This window comes from Chiloscyllium plagiosum, unplaced genomic scaffold (assembly GCF_037043375.1).
Source record: "Chiloscyllium plagiosum isolate Xiang-an unplaced genomic scaffold, Cpla_swu_hap1 HiC_scaffold_7, whole genome shotgun sequence".
Taxonomy (NCBI): Eukaryota; Metazoa; Chordata; class Chondrichthyes; order Orectolobiformes; family Hemiscylliidae; genus Chiloscyllium; species Chiloscyllium plagiosum.
In genome coordinates this window covers 65,547,171-65,566,460 of record NW_028270145.1, presented here as the reverse complement: position 1 = coordinate 65,566,460, position 19,290 = coordinate 65,547,171, and the positions used below count along the sequence as shown (strand labels likewise).

Sequence of the window (19,290 nt, the reverse complement as noted above, 5' to 3'; positions counted from 1 at the left end):
ATTTCAAAGTAGTCCAGGCAGGCCCTGGGATGTGAACAGGCTCTGTTTGCAAGTCAACTTGTGTGCAAGTTGAAATGTAGTTCAGGACAGTATAAAGTAGACTTTCCTCAGTACAGGAAACTTTTGTATGTTGAATCTTGAAAATTATAACCCTGTATGGAGTTGCATTCGAAGATACAAGCGTTCATAAGTTGGGAATTGTAAATTGGGAATCTCCTGTATTCCAGCAAACCTTAAAATTTATTTGGATGAGTGCCAAGTATCAATAATCTAAGAAGCAGCAGTTCTGACAGATACCAATGATATCTCTCACACAGTTATATGTCGGGAAATAAGGGAATTGGGAAACCATGGTGAAGTGGAATTGTCAGTGGACTCATAATTCAGAGACCTGGGTAATGCTTGAATCCACCTGGCTTTGAATCCACCATGGTAGATAGTGGAATTTAAATCCGAAAACATCTGGAATTTAAGGTCTAATGATTATGAAACCATTGTTGATTGTCATTTTTTTTAAAAACTCATCTACTCATCTAGTTTTATTTCACTAATATTCTATTTCAAGGGAAATTATCCCTCCTAACGGAAGATCTGTCATATTTACCTGCTCTAGCCTACAAATGACTTTAGACTTGTAATTTGAATCTGAGCAGTTCTTATAATCTAGGCGAAGGTGAGGACTGCAGATGCTAGAGATTAGAGTGGTGTTAGAAAAACACAGCAGGTCAGGCAGCATCCGAGGAGCAGGAAAATCAATGTTTCGGGCAGGAGCCCTTCATCATGTTCTTATAATCTAACCGGTTGACTTGATTTCATCTGAGTACTGTACTGCACTTAGTGCAGTTTTAATCTTCTTAGCTCAGGTAGAATAGGGAGTGCAACCAAGGTTCGTCAACTTGTTCCTGGGATATCAGGACTGCCCTGTGAAGACAGATTAGTCAAACTGCAATAAAAGAAAGTGCTGGAGAAACTCAGCAAGTCTGGCAGCATCTGTGAAGAAGACACAAAGTTGATGTTTCAATCCAATAACTTGTTCACTTCAAAATACTGTAGATACTGGAGATGCTTTCTTTTGGGCAAAATTGAGTCTTTATTCTTCAGAGTTTTGAAGAATGAGAGCTGGTTTCATTGAAACATACAAAATCCTGAAAAGAATAGATAGGATAGGTGCAAATAAGATGTTTCCCCTGTTTGAGGAGTCTGAAAGCAGGAGGTATGAAGGAGAAATAAAGAAGATGCCACTTAGTTCTGAAATTAGAAGAAATTATTTTACTGTTATGAACCTTTTGAATTTCTGTGGATGGTTCAGTCTTTCAGTATGTTTCATATAGAAATTGGTTGATAGATTTCTGTTTGCCGCGAGCATATAAGGTTATCGGAAAGGAATGGGTAAAAGGCATTGAAGCCTTCCCTCAGCCATGATCATATTGAATGGCGGTGCAGGCTTGATGGATTGAATGACTTGCTCTTGTTCCTGTGTTTATTTGCATGCAGGATTGATTGCATGTTTTGTGCGGGTCAGTTGTCAGTATACAGATCCCATCGCCTCTTCCAAAATTGCTGGGAAGCAGGACTACGTTGGAAAGCCAGCACACTGCTGAGGGTAATGACATTAAGGTTTTACCCACCTCCAGCCCCACCCGGGAAGCCAATGAAAAACTCATCCCTGTGTTTAACTCTGAAAATAACAACAAAATCATTTGGAAATTTGTACATTGCACAGTTGTAATAAAGTTGTCATAAACAATGAAAATTCAAGTGGGTTATAATTCAGTCCATCCATCCTGTAATCCAAACCATTCAGTCAGCAAAACTTCATAATTTTCCTGAAGTACAGCATAGGAAAATTAATGAAATAAGCACAGAATTCTAATTCAATATTTGAAATGCGTTTTTTTAATGCATCATGCACAGCAGTAATAGAACTCTTAAAGACAAGTTTTCTGTCTTCACAGCTCCCATAGAACCTTTGCTATGCAAGTTTGCTGATGGCGGTCAGAAAAAGAGACAAAATCAGAACAAATATATGCAGAATGGACGAGCGTGGCATCGAGAGGGCGAGGTGAGACTTGTAAGTCTCAACAAATCAACTTTTGATACCTCCATCCATGCAAACTACTACCTCACTTCTGACATCCTTTTCCTCTCTAAAGTCCCCAAACATATTTTCTTCTCCCAAATGATTGACCCGACTGACTACTTCTATATCCTCTCCGCTGTCATCCAGCAGGTGGACCGGTGTTCAATTTCTGTTCTCATTTATATAACGGTAATCAAAGAAATGACTGCATTGGCCTCTCTTCCTTTTCTTTCTCTGGTTTCCCTCAAGAATCTATTCCCCATTCCCTTTTACTGCTCATCCAAATGCTAAAACTAAGTGACATCATTCAAAAGCATATGTATGCTGACACCCAGTTCTACCTGATCAAACCTCTCAGCACTTCCACATACACTAAATTGTCAGGCTCCTTGTCCAAAATACACAACCAGGTGATCAGAAATTTCCTATAAACTATATATTGAGAAGACAGAAGCCTTTGTGTTTGGTCTCCACCATAATTTGCCACCTATCTACTGATTCTGACCCTGAGATTAGTGCGACTATGAAAATCCTTGATTTTCATTTCCATAAATCACCTGTTGCTGAAACTGTCATCCAAGGCTTTGATACCTCTAGATTTGAGTATTCCAGTGCATTGTTGGTTGTCCTTCCCCTCTGTTTTCCCCTCTGCAAACGTTTGTTATCCAGGTTCTATTTTCTGCAAGTCATGTTTGTCTAAGACCGCTATGCTGGTTACTAGATGCATTACACATCAATCTTAAAACATTGATTTTTGTTTCCAAATCACCCCATGGTCAGACTGCTCCCTAACTCTGTAACTTAGTACAGCTCCATGACCGTTCAAGTTATCCACACTCTTCTAAGTAGTGTCTCCACAGCATCTCTGATTTTAATTGGTCTACCATTTGTGGCTATGCCTTAGTCACTTCGGGTCTAAACTCTGTCGTTTCTCTGTAAACTTTTCCACTCCCAAGATATTCCTTAAAACCTCGGTACTTGTTGACATCATAGTTGGAGGTCTCTCTCTTTAATTTTATTGTTATGTTCCCTTGTTCTGGACTCCTCCATCTATCTACATTATAAATTTCTTCTACCACCTTAGTCAGTCCAATTAAATCATCTCTTAGTCATTTGTATTCAACAAATTAGATTGATCCAACCTTAAGCACAAGGGCAAAGTTTCTTTCCTGAGGGACAATGGCAAGAGATGCATGTGGTAACCTGATCTCTCTCTCTCTCTCTCTCTCTCTCTCTCTCTCTCTCTCTCTCTGTGTCTCTCTCTCTCTCTGTGTCTCTCTCTCTCTCACTCTGTCTCTCTCTCTCACACTCTCTCACACACACATACACACACAGTAACACACACACACACACACACACACACACCAACATCAACATACAGGCATGATCATTGGTTAAATGTTCAAAATTAATTCTTTGTTCTCTGTATGTCACCAAGCATAGCATAAAGGGTCAACATTAATTTAACCTTGTCAGTAAGCCCAGTGTGGATGGTAATAAGTGTAGAAGTTAAGGAGATATTGCTTCTTTTTTCAGGCAGGAATGACACTCACATATGATCCCAGTGCTATGCAAAATGGGTAAGTAACAAAATTGATTTTATATATGAGTAAATGCTCATTTGAAATAATACTATCATTAAAATTTTATTATTTTTCAATGCAAGTGTCCTTTTCAGAGGATTTAGTATATTTGTGTTTAATTCTGTCTCAAATATCAAGTGTGATTGACCACCATCGGCCACTTACTGTTGCTTTTTAGATTTTATTCAACACCATACAGCGTTGCAACAAATAGAATGATTGCTCAGGCATCTCTTACACCATACATTGCATCTCCCGTTTCAGCCTATCAGGTTGGTACTCTCACAGTTTATATTAATTTGAATTATTTTGTGGAACTATTGATTATAAATCTGCATGAAATGATGTGCAAATTGCAAAGAGGTGGAAGATAATTGGGCAGTAATTTGTCTATGCGCTTCTCGAATTTTAAGTAATGTTTTTGAGCTTTGAGCTATTTCAGCATGGTAAAATATTACGTAAGTGCAAGCTAGAATTATTACTGGAGTGGCTGCTTCAGAATTACTTTTAATTATTTTAAAAATTTTGGGCCTCTTGATAGCTGAGTTTATGTAATCAGTAGCTGAACCATGCAAACTGGAAAGGTCATAGTTAAGTCCGCAGCTGAATGAGCAATCTTAATCTGACCAGAACTACAACCGGTGCAATTGGCCCCAAGCCCATGGGTTATACTCGCAACTTATTTATTATCCATTCATACTTTGGAAGTGTTCACAAGTGGATATTATGTGTGGATAAGATGAGACTCGGGTGGTATTGAATAAGGTATTTGCTGTCAAACTGCATACAGTAATTCTGTCTACTTGGATGAAGTGCGAGAAGACAACCAGACCATAGAACCATAAAGCAGAATGACTCAATATTTTGAAAATCAAAAAGCTGGCTCCTTGAAAGATATCACACAAAATTGTTCCTGTGAATTGCAGAAATTTGAGATAAATAGACTAATAAATCCAACCATAGAACTATATTGCAGATGCTGAAAATCCAAAATGAATCCTCAAAATGCTGCAAATACTCATGTGAGACAGCATCTATAGAGAAATAAAGCTAATGTTTCGGTCAATAACCTTTCATGTTCTGACCTTTTTACGTATTTTCTATTCATTGGTCAGAAATTCTAGAATATTAATACTTACGGTGCAAGTGTTGGATTGTATATTTACATTATCAGGCATTTGTTTTGTCTGTTTTCCCTTCTGTCTCTTGTTAATAGATTCTCACAGCAATATGATATAGCAGTGTTATTTGTCAAAGTCTGAAGACAATTCAACAGGTTGCCTTTTTGCTAAATGTAATTTTAATGGTTTCAACATCGTGTTCTAGGTGCAGAGTACTTCCTGGATGCCACATCAACCTTATCTTATGCAACATGCGGTAAGTTTTCATGAAAAAAACGTTTGATTCTGAGTGGTGGAGAGTGATGATTAGATTAGATTACATTACATTACAGTGTGGAAACAGGCCCTGCGACCCAACAAGTCCACACCGACCTGCCGAAGCGTAACTCACCCACACCCCTTAGTTACCCCTTAACTAACACTACGGGCAATTTAGCCTGGCCAATTCACCTAACCTGCACATCTTTGGACTGTGGGAGGAAACCGGAGCACCCGGAGGAAACCCACGCAGACACTGGGAGAACGTGCAAACTCAACACAGTCAGTCGCCTGAGGTGGGAATTGAACCCGGGTCTCTGGCGCTGTGAGGCAGCAGTGCTAACCACTGTGCCACCATGCCGCCCACAAATTAAATTACATTGGCTTGTCAGGAAATTTGGCAAATATTTTTCCTAATTTTCCCAAATATAATTTTAATGCTGCTGTGAATGAATGACTCTAATAGATAAGCAGCAGTTACTGAAGTGTCTTAAAGTGAAAATAGCAAACCGTAAGAACGAGATACTCCACCTCCATCAGCAAGAAAGCTCACTCGGTTCACTGATAATCAGACACTTAAGTGCTCACCAACAGAATTCTTAACTGATTGGCCAGCACACTGCTGGCCCAAGAACCAATCAGAGTCAGCAACCATTTTGAATTCCAGTACCACTTCAGATTCTAATTGCTGACTGCATAGCAGTGCTGCAGGAGGCCAGGAGACGTGATGGGGGTTGATGGTGTTATAAATGGTAAGAGAAGGGAAACTATATTAAATAGCTACCACCCTGAACCCCATCTATGTCTATGGTCACCCTCAGACTGGGACAATTGAGGACATCCTATTGTAACAGTCAGGAAGGCTGCTATTTTCTTGTCTACTGTGTGGCATGGTGGCTCAGTGGTTAGCACAGCTGCCTTACAGCACCAGGGACCAGGGTTCAATTCCCACCGCGGGCGACTGTCTGTGTGAAGTTTGCACATTCTCCCTGTGTCTGCGTGGGTTTCCTCTGGGTGCTCTGGTTTCCTCCTACAATCCAAAGATGTGCAAGATTAGGTGAATTGACCATGCTAAATGCATGAGTCAGGGGTAAATAAAGGGTAGGAGAATGGGTCTGGGTAGGTTACTCTTAGACGGCATGTTGGCTCAGTGGTTAGCACTGCTGCCAGGTTCAATTCCAACCTTGGGCGACTGTCTGTGTGGAGTTTGCACATTCTCCCTGTGTCTGCGTGGGTTTCCTCTGGGTGCTCTGTTTTCCTCCCACAGTCCAAAGATGTGCAGGTTAGGTGACTTGGCCATGCTAAATTGCCCATAGTGTTAGGTGCATTAGTCAGAGGAAAATGGGTCTGGGTGGGGTACTCTTTGGAGGGTCGGTGTGGACTTTTCCACATTATAGGGAATCTTAAAAAATCTAAAAAGAAAGCCACTTGGGTCAGAGATGACTCAGGAAGGTTGACTATGAGCATTCCTATCTACAATTTAACTCCTGAAGTGACAGGAAGGTTGTGCATGTCTCATAGATGTCAAACCAGTACAAGTCCTCTTGGAGGAGATTTTCTACCTCTGATTGGAATTCTTAGATATAGCCAAAAACAATAATAGTAAACTTCTCCCTTCAGTTTATTCAGTAGTTCTTGCAGTAGACAATGGCAAATTATTTTTCTACCTGTTGTATTTGTGTTTTATGACAGTAGTATATCTTGCAGATGGTGAAATGGAAATTGTGCAGCCTTTGTTTTTCTAATTCTCTCAAATATCATGATTGGCTCCTGAAAACTAGAACAGTTTTTTAAAGATAGTGCTCAACTGATCTTTTCTACATTTTTAGTACTAATGCTGAATTTACATCCTGTAACTAATACTTCTCTTTCATCCTCGATGAACTTGAATTCAGTGAAACATCTGTCTCTGTCCCCACTATATCACAAATCAGGAGTGTGATAGAATACTCCTCACTTTCCTGGATGAGTACAAGAATCATCATGAAGTTTGACCCCATCCAGCCTGGTTGATTGCCACAACATGAGCAATGTTGGATCAGCCATGATCCTATTGAGTAGCAGAACAGGCTCAAGGGGCCAAATGGCTTACTGCCATTCCTATTTCTATGCATCAATATTCATGCATATTCATTTCTTCCATTACTGATACTCAGGAGCAGCAGTGTGCACCATCTACAAGATGCACTGAGAAATCCGCCTTTTTGTTAGAAAGGACCTTCACACCCTATGACTACTACTATCTAGAAGGACAAGGGCAGCAGATTCAGGAGAACACTGCTACCTTCTCCAAGTCACTCCCCATCTTGACTTGGAAAGATAGCACTGTTGCTTCATTGTTGCAGGGTTAATATTCTGGAACTCATTATTGAGCAGCACATACATCAAATTGAGTTGCAATAATTCAAGAAGGCAGTGCAACACTGCCTCTTCAAGGGTAATTAGGGATGGGCCAGCTGCCAATGCCAACATCCCATTAACCAACATAGTAATCTTTCTCCAGCCTGTTAAAGATCGGTGTTCCTCCAGTCTACATCTGTGCACCTCCACTTCCTTTTGTGTCTCCATTGACTACTGTGTTTCAATTGCTTAAGCCCTGACTTTGGAATCCCTTTTCTGAAATTCGGTAACTTCCAGCCTGTCCTCCATAACTTTGCCTGCCTTAAGATGCTTCATAATATTTAACTGCTTGGCCAAGTATTTTGTCCCCTGCCTTATTGTCTCCTTACATGGCTTAGTATCAAACTGGGCGTGACCGTAGACATAGATGGAGTTCAGGGTGGTGGCTAATCCTCCTGCAAAATATATTTAGACATTTTACTTACATAAAGATGCAATATGAAGGCAGGTTTTGCTAGAATGTGTTGTAAGTACTTTTCTCTTGTATCCTCACAGATTAGTTAAAACTTTGTTCCAGTCATATCTTGACAGTCTTAATTATATTTGCTTTGCGTGGTGTAAACTAATTAACAAAGCAAATATTGCACAGGATGCATTAGGACTACATAAATGATGTAGAAGCAAAATAAATTATTAGCATTCCATATAGTAAAGTGAAACGCAATTGAAGATATGTCTGAGAATCAGCAATACTTTCTCAAATGGACATGTAGATATATATGCACAAGCAGCAAACAGATCTACCCCATCAACCTTTTTGAAATATTTTTTAAGCATCACTTCCTCTTTCCAAATGAAATTAAGTTCATGTCAAAAAAGGCTCATGTTTACTCTGAGTTGTTGCCAGCTGAATCAGCATTTCTTTTAGCTATGTTTGCATTTCATGGTGAATGATTTAAAAAATATTCTGCTCGAGTAGTAAAATGAGTTATAATGCAAAAAGGATAGTACAATCAGGCTGGTAGTGACTTAATGAATTGTTATTTCTGTGGATTCAGCATTTCATTAAACTGCAGCCTGTAGATCATTTAATATCAGCACGTGTGTTGGATGAGGATAATTTAACCCGTGTCACACTGACTATACAAAATAAATTTATCTTGTTTTCATTTTAAGGATATAAACATTGCATTCAACAGTTAGCAAATTCTGGCCTTTAAACAATTTATCTTTAACTGAAAGTTTACAATTAAGTAGTTTAATATGAAAAGTGTCTTCAAGGCTAATGTTGAATATCAATAATTTTGCAGTACGTGCTTTAGTCTGCTATAGTTAAAGATTGTAAGGTAAAGTAGGTGTGTTCTCTCAAATTATTCATCTGAACAATAATTTTTTACTAGAATTCGCATTTTACAGTCATCATACTTGTCTGCTGAAACATTTGGTAGATAAATTATGGGTTGGATTTTATGATCCGCCTCTCAAGTGGAAAGAAGGTGGACCTGTGAAATAGAGTGCTGTGATAGGCTGCCTTTCTTTCCATAGCTGCCCTCTATAGGTTTTTGTGAGGAGTGGGGGAGTTGTTGGATAAGACCCCTGCACATGGTCAATTGAGGCTTTTGATGCCCTCTTTTGTCATGTGACAAAATGTGCTAGTCTGAGACTGGCTTGAGAGATGATCTGGCAATTCTGAGTGCAAAATGTTGTTCCAATAGAGTGAAATGGTTTATTTCATTGTCAATATTAATACCACATCATGTTAAGTTACAGTATATACGATGGTTGAGAACTGGATTCTGTATGCAGAAATTCCGGTATCATTTTGGATTGAGAACCAAACTTAAACTTACCAGCTGGATATTCAAACTCAATTGCTGTACTACTCAGCACAGAATTCATAATCACTTGCTTAGTCATTTCTGTCAGACTTGCAACATTTATTTTCTTTTGTAATCAAACCAAATTCCTCAATATATTCTCTTCCCTTTCATTTAGGGAGCAGTGATGTCGCCATCTATGGATCACCATATGCCAATGCAGCCTACATCAATGATAACCCCACTGGCACAGCAGATGAGTCACCTCTCATTGGGCAGCACAGGAACGGTACATGGTGTTCCAGAGCAGGGTCATTTTAGCCTCTACTTCTCTAATGAAAGTTTATCTTAAAAGAGACATTTATTGCAGAGAAATGTTTGCAATTCACAGCTGAGAAATGGAATAACTTTGGGCCTGCAATATTTATTTTCTCATTCTGGCTGAAGATTGATAAAATAGCTTGTCATCTTTTGCGGAATGTGTTGCCATCCCTCCTCAAGCAATGAGGATGTTTATGGACCCACCTCTTTGTGTTCGAGGTGTTTAATTGTCCACACCATTTGTGACTGGATGTGGCAGGACCTCAGAGCTTTGCTCCAATCGATTAGTTGTGGAACTGTTTAGCCCTGTTGTTTACATGTTGCTTCTAATGTATGGCATGCAGGTGTGTTATAGCTTCACCAGGTTAACACCTCATTTGCCTCATGATGCTCCTGATATGCCCACCTGCATGTTTCATTGAGCCAAGTTTGATCTCCTGCTTGAAGGTAGTGGTGGAGTAGGAGATATGCTGGGCCAGGAGGTTATGCTGCTGCTGCTTGCCCACAACATTTCATGGATGTCCTGTTTGAAGTTGATTCTATTTAATACAGTGGTAATGCCACACAGTATGATGGAGGATAATCTCAATGTGAAGACAAGACCTGGCTTCCAAAATGATTTTCTGTTAGTCACTCCTTACCTATACTGTCATGGACTGATGCATCTGCTGCAGGCACATTGGATCAGGAAGAGATCAAGTATTTTTTTTCTCCTTATTGGTTCCTTCACCACCTGCAACAAGCAGTGTAATACAGATGGAAGGGGATTGCTGTTGTGCTATCACTCAAAATGTTTCAACATCTCTCTCTGAGAATAGTTTCATCCACTCGGAAATAATGTAGTTGCCCGTGAGCTGCAAGAACTGTTTTAGAACCTACTTTTTATCATATGCAGATTCCAAAGTTGGTCTATAGATTTTCCAACTAATTTCTACATTCTTACAATCAATTTGTCCCTCAACAGAAAATTGGTTAAGTCTAAATCTTTGGCTTATGAAGCTTCACTCCACTTATCAAATGGCATATTGAGCTTAATTGTGCTGTAGCCATTAGTTTCAAGATCGTCTGTTATTATGAAGCTTTAGTTCATTTTAGTAGCCAAGTAGAAGAGCATCTTCTCCCCTCTAGGCTTTAGGACTTGCAGTGTAGGGAACTAAATTAAATTCATTTAGCAAAGCTGTTCTTTTTCCTCATGTTTCTTCTCTGATTTGTGCTTCCAACCAATCGATTGAATTTGTAATCCAACTAATGTGTTACCTTATTTTGTCACGTTCTTTCCTCTGTTGATCCCTTTTATCACCATTTGCTTCGTACCCTACTTACAGCACCTCAATTTCTTCGCTCCATCTAACTATTAGAAAATCTTGCTTTGACCCTTTTCTCTCTCATCATACAGATATTCATTCAGAGAAAGTAGCAGAATAAATTGTTTTAAATGTTCTTGATTGTATTTGATACTTTGAACCATTGCAGTTTAAGATATGTCAAACCCATTATAGATCAAAAATATATTCGCAAACACTTGGCAGTTTTCAAACATTGTGATTGCATTGGAATTGGTACAAAATTAAAATATTTTGATATAGTAGACTGTCAATTTAACTAAAAATGAAGGTTTGAGTGTACCACACAGGTATAATTAAGCAATGTATTCAGATGTTCATAATCACTGCAACAGTGAGATTGAGTGCCAAGAACTGTTGTTTTTTATTTATTTTAAAGTACATGCCTGCTGCTACAGCTATGCAGGGAACATATATTCCCCAGTATACACCTGTGCCCACAGCTGCTGTTCCAGTGGAGGTGAGTGTTTGTGTGCATATAACACGTCCTTCAATTATAAATAGTTAACAAAATAAGATAACTGTTTTTATAACTGGACATTCAATGGATTATGTTCAGATCATTGCATGTCTCAAAGTAAGAAGTTAACTTTTCCACACTCGCTAGAAGTCAGCAGCAATATTTCCAGGTAGAGAGATAGTTATATCTAAATAAACTATTGTCAACATTTTCTATAGCATACAGCCAAATGCACAGGTATATGTATACATGCCTAAATCTAGGCATTGGATATGTTACAGGAATTCTTGTATAGAAATGGGAATTCTATATAATTATAGGACTTTAAGATTAAGTATTTTAGGTTAAATATTAAATACATGGCTCATTATTGTAATGTTATTGGCTAATTTATAATGCTTCCTACTTAACTTTTAACATACTTGTTACATTCACATCACAGCTTAATAGCTGATCCAAATTGCATAAATAATTGATGCACTTAAGTCATCTCTGCCTATTTCAATAAGTATGCTTTATAGAATGCCATATTGGAAATTTATACTGTCTGTACTGCCTTTCTGGATCATTGTCTCAGCAGTAAAACAATGACATCTCTGTTTTCAACTTAATTCCATTGTATCATTTTTTTTTAAAAAAAGATAATATTGAAAAGCTACAAGTGAATTCATGACCCATGATTTCAGCATGATTCTTATTGATTGTATTTCATCATCACAGGAGCCCAGTGGCCAGCAGCAGCAAGTTTCTGTAGAGACATCAAGTGAACATTCTCCCTACTCCTTTCAGCAAACCAAGTAAATCTCAGGTGCTAATCATTATTGCATGTGTTGGTGATTTTTTTTTCCCTCCTGTGCAGATTTGAAGTGCATTTAACAGAGCTTACGGCAACCAGGTGTCCACACAGTGAGCCAAATTTAAAAGCAGCAACATCATAAATATCCTTAAAAATAATTTCATCATGTATACAGTAAGGCATAGTAAAGATAACATGTAAAATGCTTATAAATACTTATTTGATAGATTTTAGAATAGCCCTCCTGAATTATTACTTTGAATGAATAAAGTAATTCTTTGGCTATTTTGGTACTGTAATCAAACATTGGGCTCAATCTCCAGCCCCTGAAAGACATCAGCGTCGGTGAATCAGTTGGAAAAATGTGATGAGAAATAAGATTCTCGGTGCCAAGAGCAAAAAGTCTGATTCTCCAACTAACTGTTGACTGGCAAGATGAGAATCTCACTATTAAGTTGCTAGAGGCCTTTTTGCATGAATTAGCAGGTCATTATTACCTAACCTCACCTCCCTGACGTGCAGGTTCCCATTCTGCCTGGCGACTCCGACTTGCTGCTTAATCCTCCAAGGCATCCATCTTGGACAGCAATCTCCAAAATTTCAGGGCGAGCTTCATGGGCAGCAACCACCTGCACAGCCCATACACAGATATTGGCATTGAACATGTACCATGCTCACTGCAACCTCATTGTACAACTCCGACATCAAGATCAGTCGGAGATCCAGTCATATATCAGTCAGGGCTGTCTGTCCAAGTTGATTTATTGGGTCATGGTTAGTCCTGGAAGTCAGTTCAGTGACAGTCAAAAGAAGTTATCAGAGGCTGATGCTCTGCTGGGCAAGTTGGGCAAATCAGTTCTGGAATTGGAGGCAGCAAGCTGGCATGCAGGATGGACAACATTTGTGAAGGGTGGGAGAAGCTATAGTGTATAGAAGGACATGGGTTACTATGGGAGGGGGGATGGTATCATCAACAGTCTAGCTCGACAGGAGGTCAGTGTAGTATGATGGTTATTATGACTAAGCTGGCTCAGGCTCAGTAACATTGGAGGTAAAGTTGTAATTCATTGGGGTATTTAGGACCATTTGGAAGCTCAGAACTAATGGACTTGAGAAAATGGCAGAAAGAAAGTAACATGGAGCTTCAGGAGGGGCCCCTGATTTCCAGGCTGAGTCAGCAACTCACTGAACCAAGCACAACCTCATTGTCTTTGACATTATGCAACTGGTAAATACTCACCGGAAATTAGAAATAGCCGTGACCACATTTAGAGTGGGTACGTTTTTTTTCCAGTCTTAGCAATTGGGCTCTACTTGTAAGTGAAGTGAGGCTCTTCAGGACACAATTGCATTAATCATGCCCTTTCACAGTACAAGTTAAAGTCATCTGTAATTATCACACTCTGAATGTGAAATATGTGCAGTCACCAACCGTGTGGAATACATACCTTGGTCACAAGCAATTGTGACCATCTCACCGGTTATTACAGATTGAAAATACTTCTTTCAGGACAATGTCACAAACCAAAGCCCAAAATCTGGTGCAGAACTTGTAACATGAAGGAGTGGGTGATGATCCTATCCTGGTGGCTGTGGAAGGGTGACAGCTACACTATGTAACTAGCTGCTTCCAAGGAGCAACTCGGAACTTGTGTGGGATCTCACCATCTTCAATCCACAAATGTATCCAGGCTGTTACCAATTCAATTTTTGACAGATAACTCCATTTCAACTTGTTTCCATCTGAACAGGTTGGTGCTGTAGCCCAGGCTTTGCCAAGAGACCTGGCTTCCCCCAGAGGCATAATGCTGCAGATTGAGAGCGCCAAATCATAACATGGTTGACTTCATCAAGTCATCTGTGATCAATGGTACCACATCTTGGAAATCAGCACCAATTACCCTGGAAGCTACCATGATGCTTATAGTCTTGAGAGCTCCCATGTTCTTGCTTTCTTTCATGGCCTGGATACCTTACAATAATGGCTACTGGGAGAGAAGGGCTGTCCTTTGTGATCATGGCTGATGACTCCATTCACAACTCCCTGACTAACGCTGAGCATAGCTGCAATGCTGCCTCTTCTTCGATCAATGCCATCATGGAACATAATACTTTGGTGGTTTGTGTTAGAATCAGTTGGGGGGAGGGGAAGGCCTTGCAGTACACTCTAGGCAAAGTATGCCAATAATCCGAGCATTATGTGTGATGGCAAATGCAGAATGAAAGTGAATGTTTTCACCCCTCTGAAAACCTTCCATTGTGATGATCCCACACTGAACAATGTGAAGATGTTAGCCTATGGTGGCATTGGGGAGAGAGTAGCATTGTTTTAGACAGAGTTTCTTTGCTGAATAGCAAGACGTTTATGAACGTGCACTTGTATTTGCAATGAAGTGACAGTCAATACACCAAATGTCCTGAGCAGTATTTGTTTTTGGTTCCATGCTTGGTATTTGTGCAGTAAAGGACAATTGCTGGCTGACCGTGCTTATCCTGATTACATGCCTGAGCTTTAAAACTGGCGCTGGTACCAGGAATCATGGCAGGTTGCAGTTTTTATTGCAAGTACTCTGATATAAAAAGAAATATAGGATGAGGGGGATGTCTCAGAGGTGTAATGCATAGCTAATAAGGTGAGTTTCAGAAACCTCACTATGTCACACAGCGAGAAATCCTCCCTGAAATTCACCAAAATTGACACATAGCTGAGTTCTGATTTCAGCCCATCCTTGACATAAACATTCAGATCCAATACATCAACAAAAGGAAGGCACAACTTTATGGTTAAATGACAAGTGTGTGTTACAAAAAAGTGTTAATGTTACACTAAATAAGTACCAATTCACTCCAGTCATACTCTTATGAAATAACATATGCATGCAGCGTAAGCTGAAGCCTAAATCTACATCAGTCTTTATTTTCTTATTACGCAGTCTTTTGTGAGAAATATAATCTGAATGAACAGATATGTGTGCAGCAGTGTTCTGTGTCCGAAACGTTTACACTTAACGGAAGTGGTTTCAATCAGTTATTTACATTCATGTGCATTTGTATCTTATACACTGAGATTACTTCATAAAACTGAATTTGACATTCAGTGAAAATGAGTTGCTTATTTTCTCATTAATGTTCGACCATTTTATAATCTGGTTAGTCTGAGGTACGGCTTATTTCTCTGTGTTATGCTGCGTACCTCATTAATGATTATATTTTTGTCATCAGGGTGCATCATTTCTCCTTTGCATTCAGGTTTATTGTACAACGCAGTTCTGTTTATCACAGGTGACATTCACACATGACAAAACACATGCTTGTCTTTCCATATTCTCTCACAATTAAAATCTATACTTGTGATGATAACATAGTCTGCAAACCTTTGGAGATCATTTATTTTGATGATTGTGGGGCTTTGAGTACAAATGGACTCGTCTATCTGCCTCCAATACAGAAATAATTAACAGATCATGGAGCACATTGCAATATCAAGATTATGTGAAAAATGCAATATAAAATGGAAATTTTTCCTTCTTCTTTCACTTAGCATGAGTCTGAATGTTACTTCATTCATTCAGATAAATAAAAAACTTAGTTTGGGAAGAAAGTAAAATCTTTTGTGGAAATAGTTTGAAAAATTGGGTGCAGGAACAAAGGGACTTGAATCTATATATGTATAAGACATTGAAGGTTACAGGATAAATTGGGCAAGCTGTTAAGCATATAACACCATACTTTTATTAATAGAATCATGGAGCACAAGAGCAAGGAGGTTATGATGAATTTCTATAAAATATTGATTTGGCCTAACTGAAGTATTGTTTCTAGTTCTGAGTGCCACACTTCAGGAGGATGTGAAGGTATTCAAGAAAGTGCAGAAAATGTTCATGAGATTGGTTCCAGGAATTACAAATTTATGTAAATACATTTGAAAAGTTTGGGCTGTTTTCTTTGGAGTAGCAACTTAATACAGGTATTTGAAATCATGAGGAGCCAGGCCAGAGTAGATAGAGGAAATATTTTGATGTAGTTGGCAGAAGAAGCAATCGAGGAATGAGAACAATTTTGACACATTAATATCTGGAATCAGGTTCATTGAAGGTATTCAAGGGGAGAATTAGATCATTACTTGAAAAGGAAAAATGTATGCTTATGGAGAGCAGTGCTGTCATAACAAGCCAACTGTCCTCCTTCAGTGCTGTAACAGTTCTGTGAATTATCTGTCTTTTTTTTATAAAAAGTTTTTTTTGTAAAAACTTGTCTTCCTCATTTTTATATTTCAGATGTGCAATAATGACACTTCCCCACTAAGCGGAAGACATTCAAGGACTGAACAATCATGGCTTCTAATTTAATATGCTTTAGCAATTGTTAACCTTTTGCACAGATTCTGAAAAAAATTTGTAATAAAATCAACTGAAACAGACTATTTTGGTATAAGTTCTGTGAAGTATGTAGAAATACTCACATTCATCAAGGGTAAATAAATCTCCAGGAAATAAGTTTATTTTATTAAGGAAAGAAAGCTTATTTTTAAGAATTTGTCTAAACCATAACAAACGTTCTGTACGCATAGATTTAGCGAGACACTTATTCAAGGTGCATGGTAGATTAGTCTTCATGGACTAAAGACTTCTGTTATGATCTATGTGAATTCTTCTGTATTATATGTGATTCTTCTGAAGTTCAAATCAGACCAGATATCCTCCACTGATTTACTACGCTTGCTGTGTGAGTGTTGTTGTGAAGTGTTACATTGTTATAGAGTCCTTTGCCTGCCTACTCTACTATAGGTAGTGTGATGTGATATACATTTTCATTTTTCCTGAAGCGACAATTTGCCTTAAATCTCATGTTTCAGTAGCTTTTGAAGCATTATAAAACCTCGATAAGATGTAGTGCTTTGGCCATACAAAATGGCTCAACAATGCCTTGTAAATCAGCCGAAATAGACTTTTATAGAGTTGATAGTTCTAATTTGACTGGTTGTGGATCACACCTTTTTAATGTGTTGTCAATGTTTTTTTTATAATTTTTATTATTTTTAGCCAAATAGTAATTGAACTAGAAATTTTAAGACAAAGCATGTGTTGGGTGAAACACATTTACTTAGTTTGATGAAATTTTAACAAAGGAAGTGTTTTAAGGTGGTTGGACTGTAAATTCATCTGATAATAGGAATGAGTTAGGAATTAAGATATATAGTGAAAACAAAAAAACTTTTGCTTTTCTTAAAATAAGTTGATGTTGTAGTCTTATTAGATAAAAGGGGAAAGAATGGGTGCACCTGTCATTACAGAATTCTTTTCTTCTGCTTTAGCTCGTTTTTAAAGTTGCTAAAGCTTAGATGATTTATGACTGCTCAGAAGATAGCAAACAAATGAGTTGTTATTTGAGCAAAAAAATGCAAGCTAAAGCAGTTTTGCTCATTTGAAGATAAACTGAGAGATTGGCATAATTTTGAATGGGTACTAGCTCTCTGTTAGGTATATATAAAAAAAAAGACTTGGCACTTTTAAAAGTTCATATTACCAAAGAATTATGAGCTAGCAACTAGTCAAATGGAGAAAAAATGTTTTCTCTCAGTCTAGAATTTCTTCTTTCATTTTATGCCGGACCAGTTTGTGATTAAATGTGCCTTTTTACATGCATTTGCATTTCTTTAATGTAAGGACACAAAGAAGCATGAAGGAAGGTTTTGATCCAAGCAGTGCCACACTTTATATAATTTTCATTACCATCAATTTCACTACATGTGCTAGAGTAATAAGAGTGATTTTGAAGCTATGAAATCCCACTGATAACTATTTGGAGCTTTGCCTTATAGAATCAGTTTTATTTCATGTCAGCTTAGTAAAGCTCACTTCATTTATTCATGACTTCGTATTTAAAAATAAATAAAACAGGTCGTCTTCCAAGAGACCGTGCATTTGTCTGGTCAGCTGTCTGATCAGTTATCTACCTCAAGGTTCTGTTTTCTGTTTTACTGGGTCAGGTTGCTGGACCTGCCTGCCTCACCAGACCAAATCACTCTAGCTCAGGAGCTAGGGCTAAACAATTTATTTTTTCATGAGTTTTGCTATTTTTCAGATTTATTATAATAAGTCAATGTATTAAGTTCTTGTCATCAGTAAATTTCATAGTTTCAAAATATTTGCTGCTGAAAATAATTTTGTTAAATAGTGTTTGTTAGATTCTCAACACATATAACTTGTAAAAAGCAAACAGTTGTGGTATTACTTGATCAGTACTCCCTATAATATTTCTGCTGTGTCAAAGTTCCAGGCAGATTACAGCATTACAATTTACTTGGATGATTGCTAGAATCAGAGCTACAGACAAATATTGGATTATTTTGTATTGTTTAAGAATGAAATCTGAGAGGTCTATATAACTGTGTGGAATTGGCTGCTGTTAATATCTGAACTAAGTGCCATAATCATTATCAGGATAAGATTTGGGGAAAAAAAACAGACTTACTGTACATAAAAAAAAAGCAGTTACCTAAAACATCACATTGTAAACAGCCATTAAATTATAAAAAAACTTAATTTATGAAAAAAGACCTTTTGTACAGATTGTTTGAAAAAGATTTTCATAGATGTCTATATGATCAAGAGTTAATTTTTTATTTTTGTTTTACTCGTGCCACAGACTTGCCAGTGGTAACTTATTTGTCCGGTTCCAAATGACTCATTCTGTAGTTTTGTGTCCTAAGATATAAGCCAAGAAAACATTCTTTGAACTGTAAATTAATTTAGATTGGTACCTTAGTATTTCTGTTCATTTTCTTTTGGAAAACTTTTGAATAAAAAACGACCAAGTGAAAATACTACATCTTAGAGTTGTGCTAATCTCGTTATTATTCATCGTGGGTTTTTAATTCCTTAATGCTGTGCACTAATATTTGTTCCTTTATACATCTGTTTCTCTGTTTCTTACTGTGTTATATACACACAGGAATTTAATCATTTAGCTTATGAGAAAGATAATCAAGGATAGTGTGGTAATTATTTACAAAGACAATATGTTCCAGAGCAATTTGTAGCAGACCACCTTAACCAGTGGTACACCTTGTCATGCATTAGTTTCAACCAAATGTATAAGCTCAGGTATTTGCCTGACCAAGTATTTGTATAGAGGTGTGTCCTGTACACAATGGCTAGCACACCATGTG

The 19,290-nt window shown here is 38.0% G+C and overlaps 1 protein-coding gene across 5 annotated transcripts in view; it reads left to right on the top strand.

Annotated features, from left to right (window-relative positions):
* Nucleotides 1-18,948, top strand: part of LOC122551628 (RNA-binding motif, single-stranded-interacting protein 1-like) — a 210,437-nt gene extending 191,489 nt beyond the window's left edge. For 2 of the 5 annotated variants that reach the window (XM_043693850.2, XM_043693852.2), the window contains exons 7-14: nt 1,956-2,071; nt 3,617-3,660; nt 3,842-3,935; nt 4,990-5,040; nt 9,378-9,488; nt 11,243-11,323; nt 12,044-12,120; nt 16,397-18,948. In XM_043693850.2, the coding sequence (XP_043549785.1) occupies nt 1,956-2,071; nt 3,617-3,660; nt 3,842-3,935; nt 4,990-5,040; nt 9,378-9,488; nt 11,243-11,323; nt 12,044-12,120; nt 16,397-16,424 (602 nt within the window). In that variant the 3' untranslated portion in view covers nt 16,425-18,948. Of the gene's footprint in view, nt 1-1,955; nt 2,072-3,616; nt 3,661-3,841; nt 3,936-4,989; nt 5,041-9,377; nt 9,489-11,242; nt 11,324-12,043; nt 12,132-16,396 lie in introns of all 5 variants that reach the window. The other 3 variants (XM_043693851.2, XM_043693854.2, XM_043693853.2) reach the window with 3 other exon arrangements.
* The last annotated feature ends 342 nt before the right edge of the window (nt 18,949-19,290 follow it).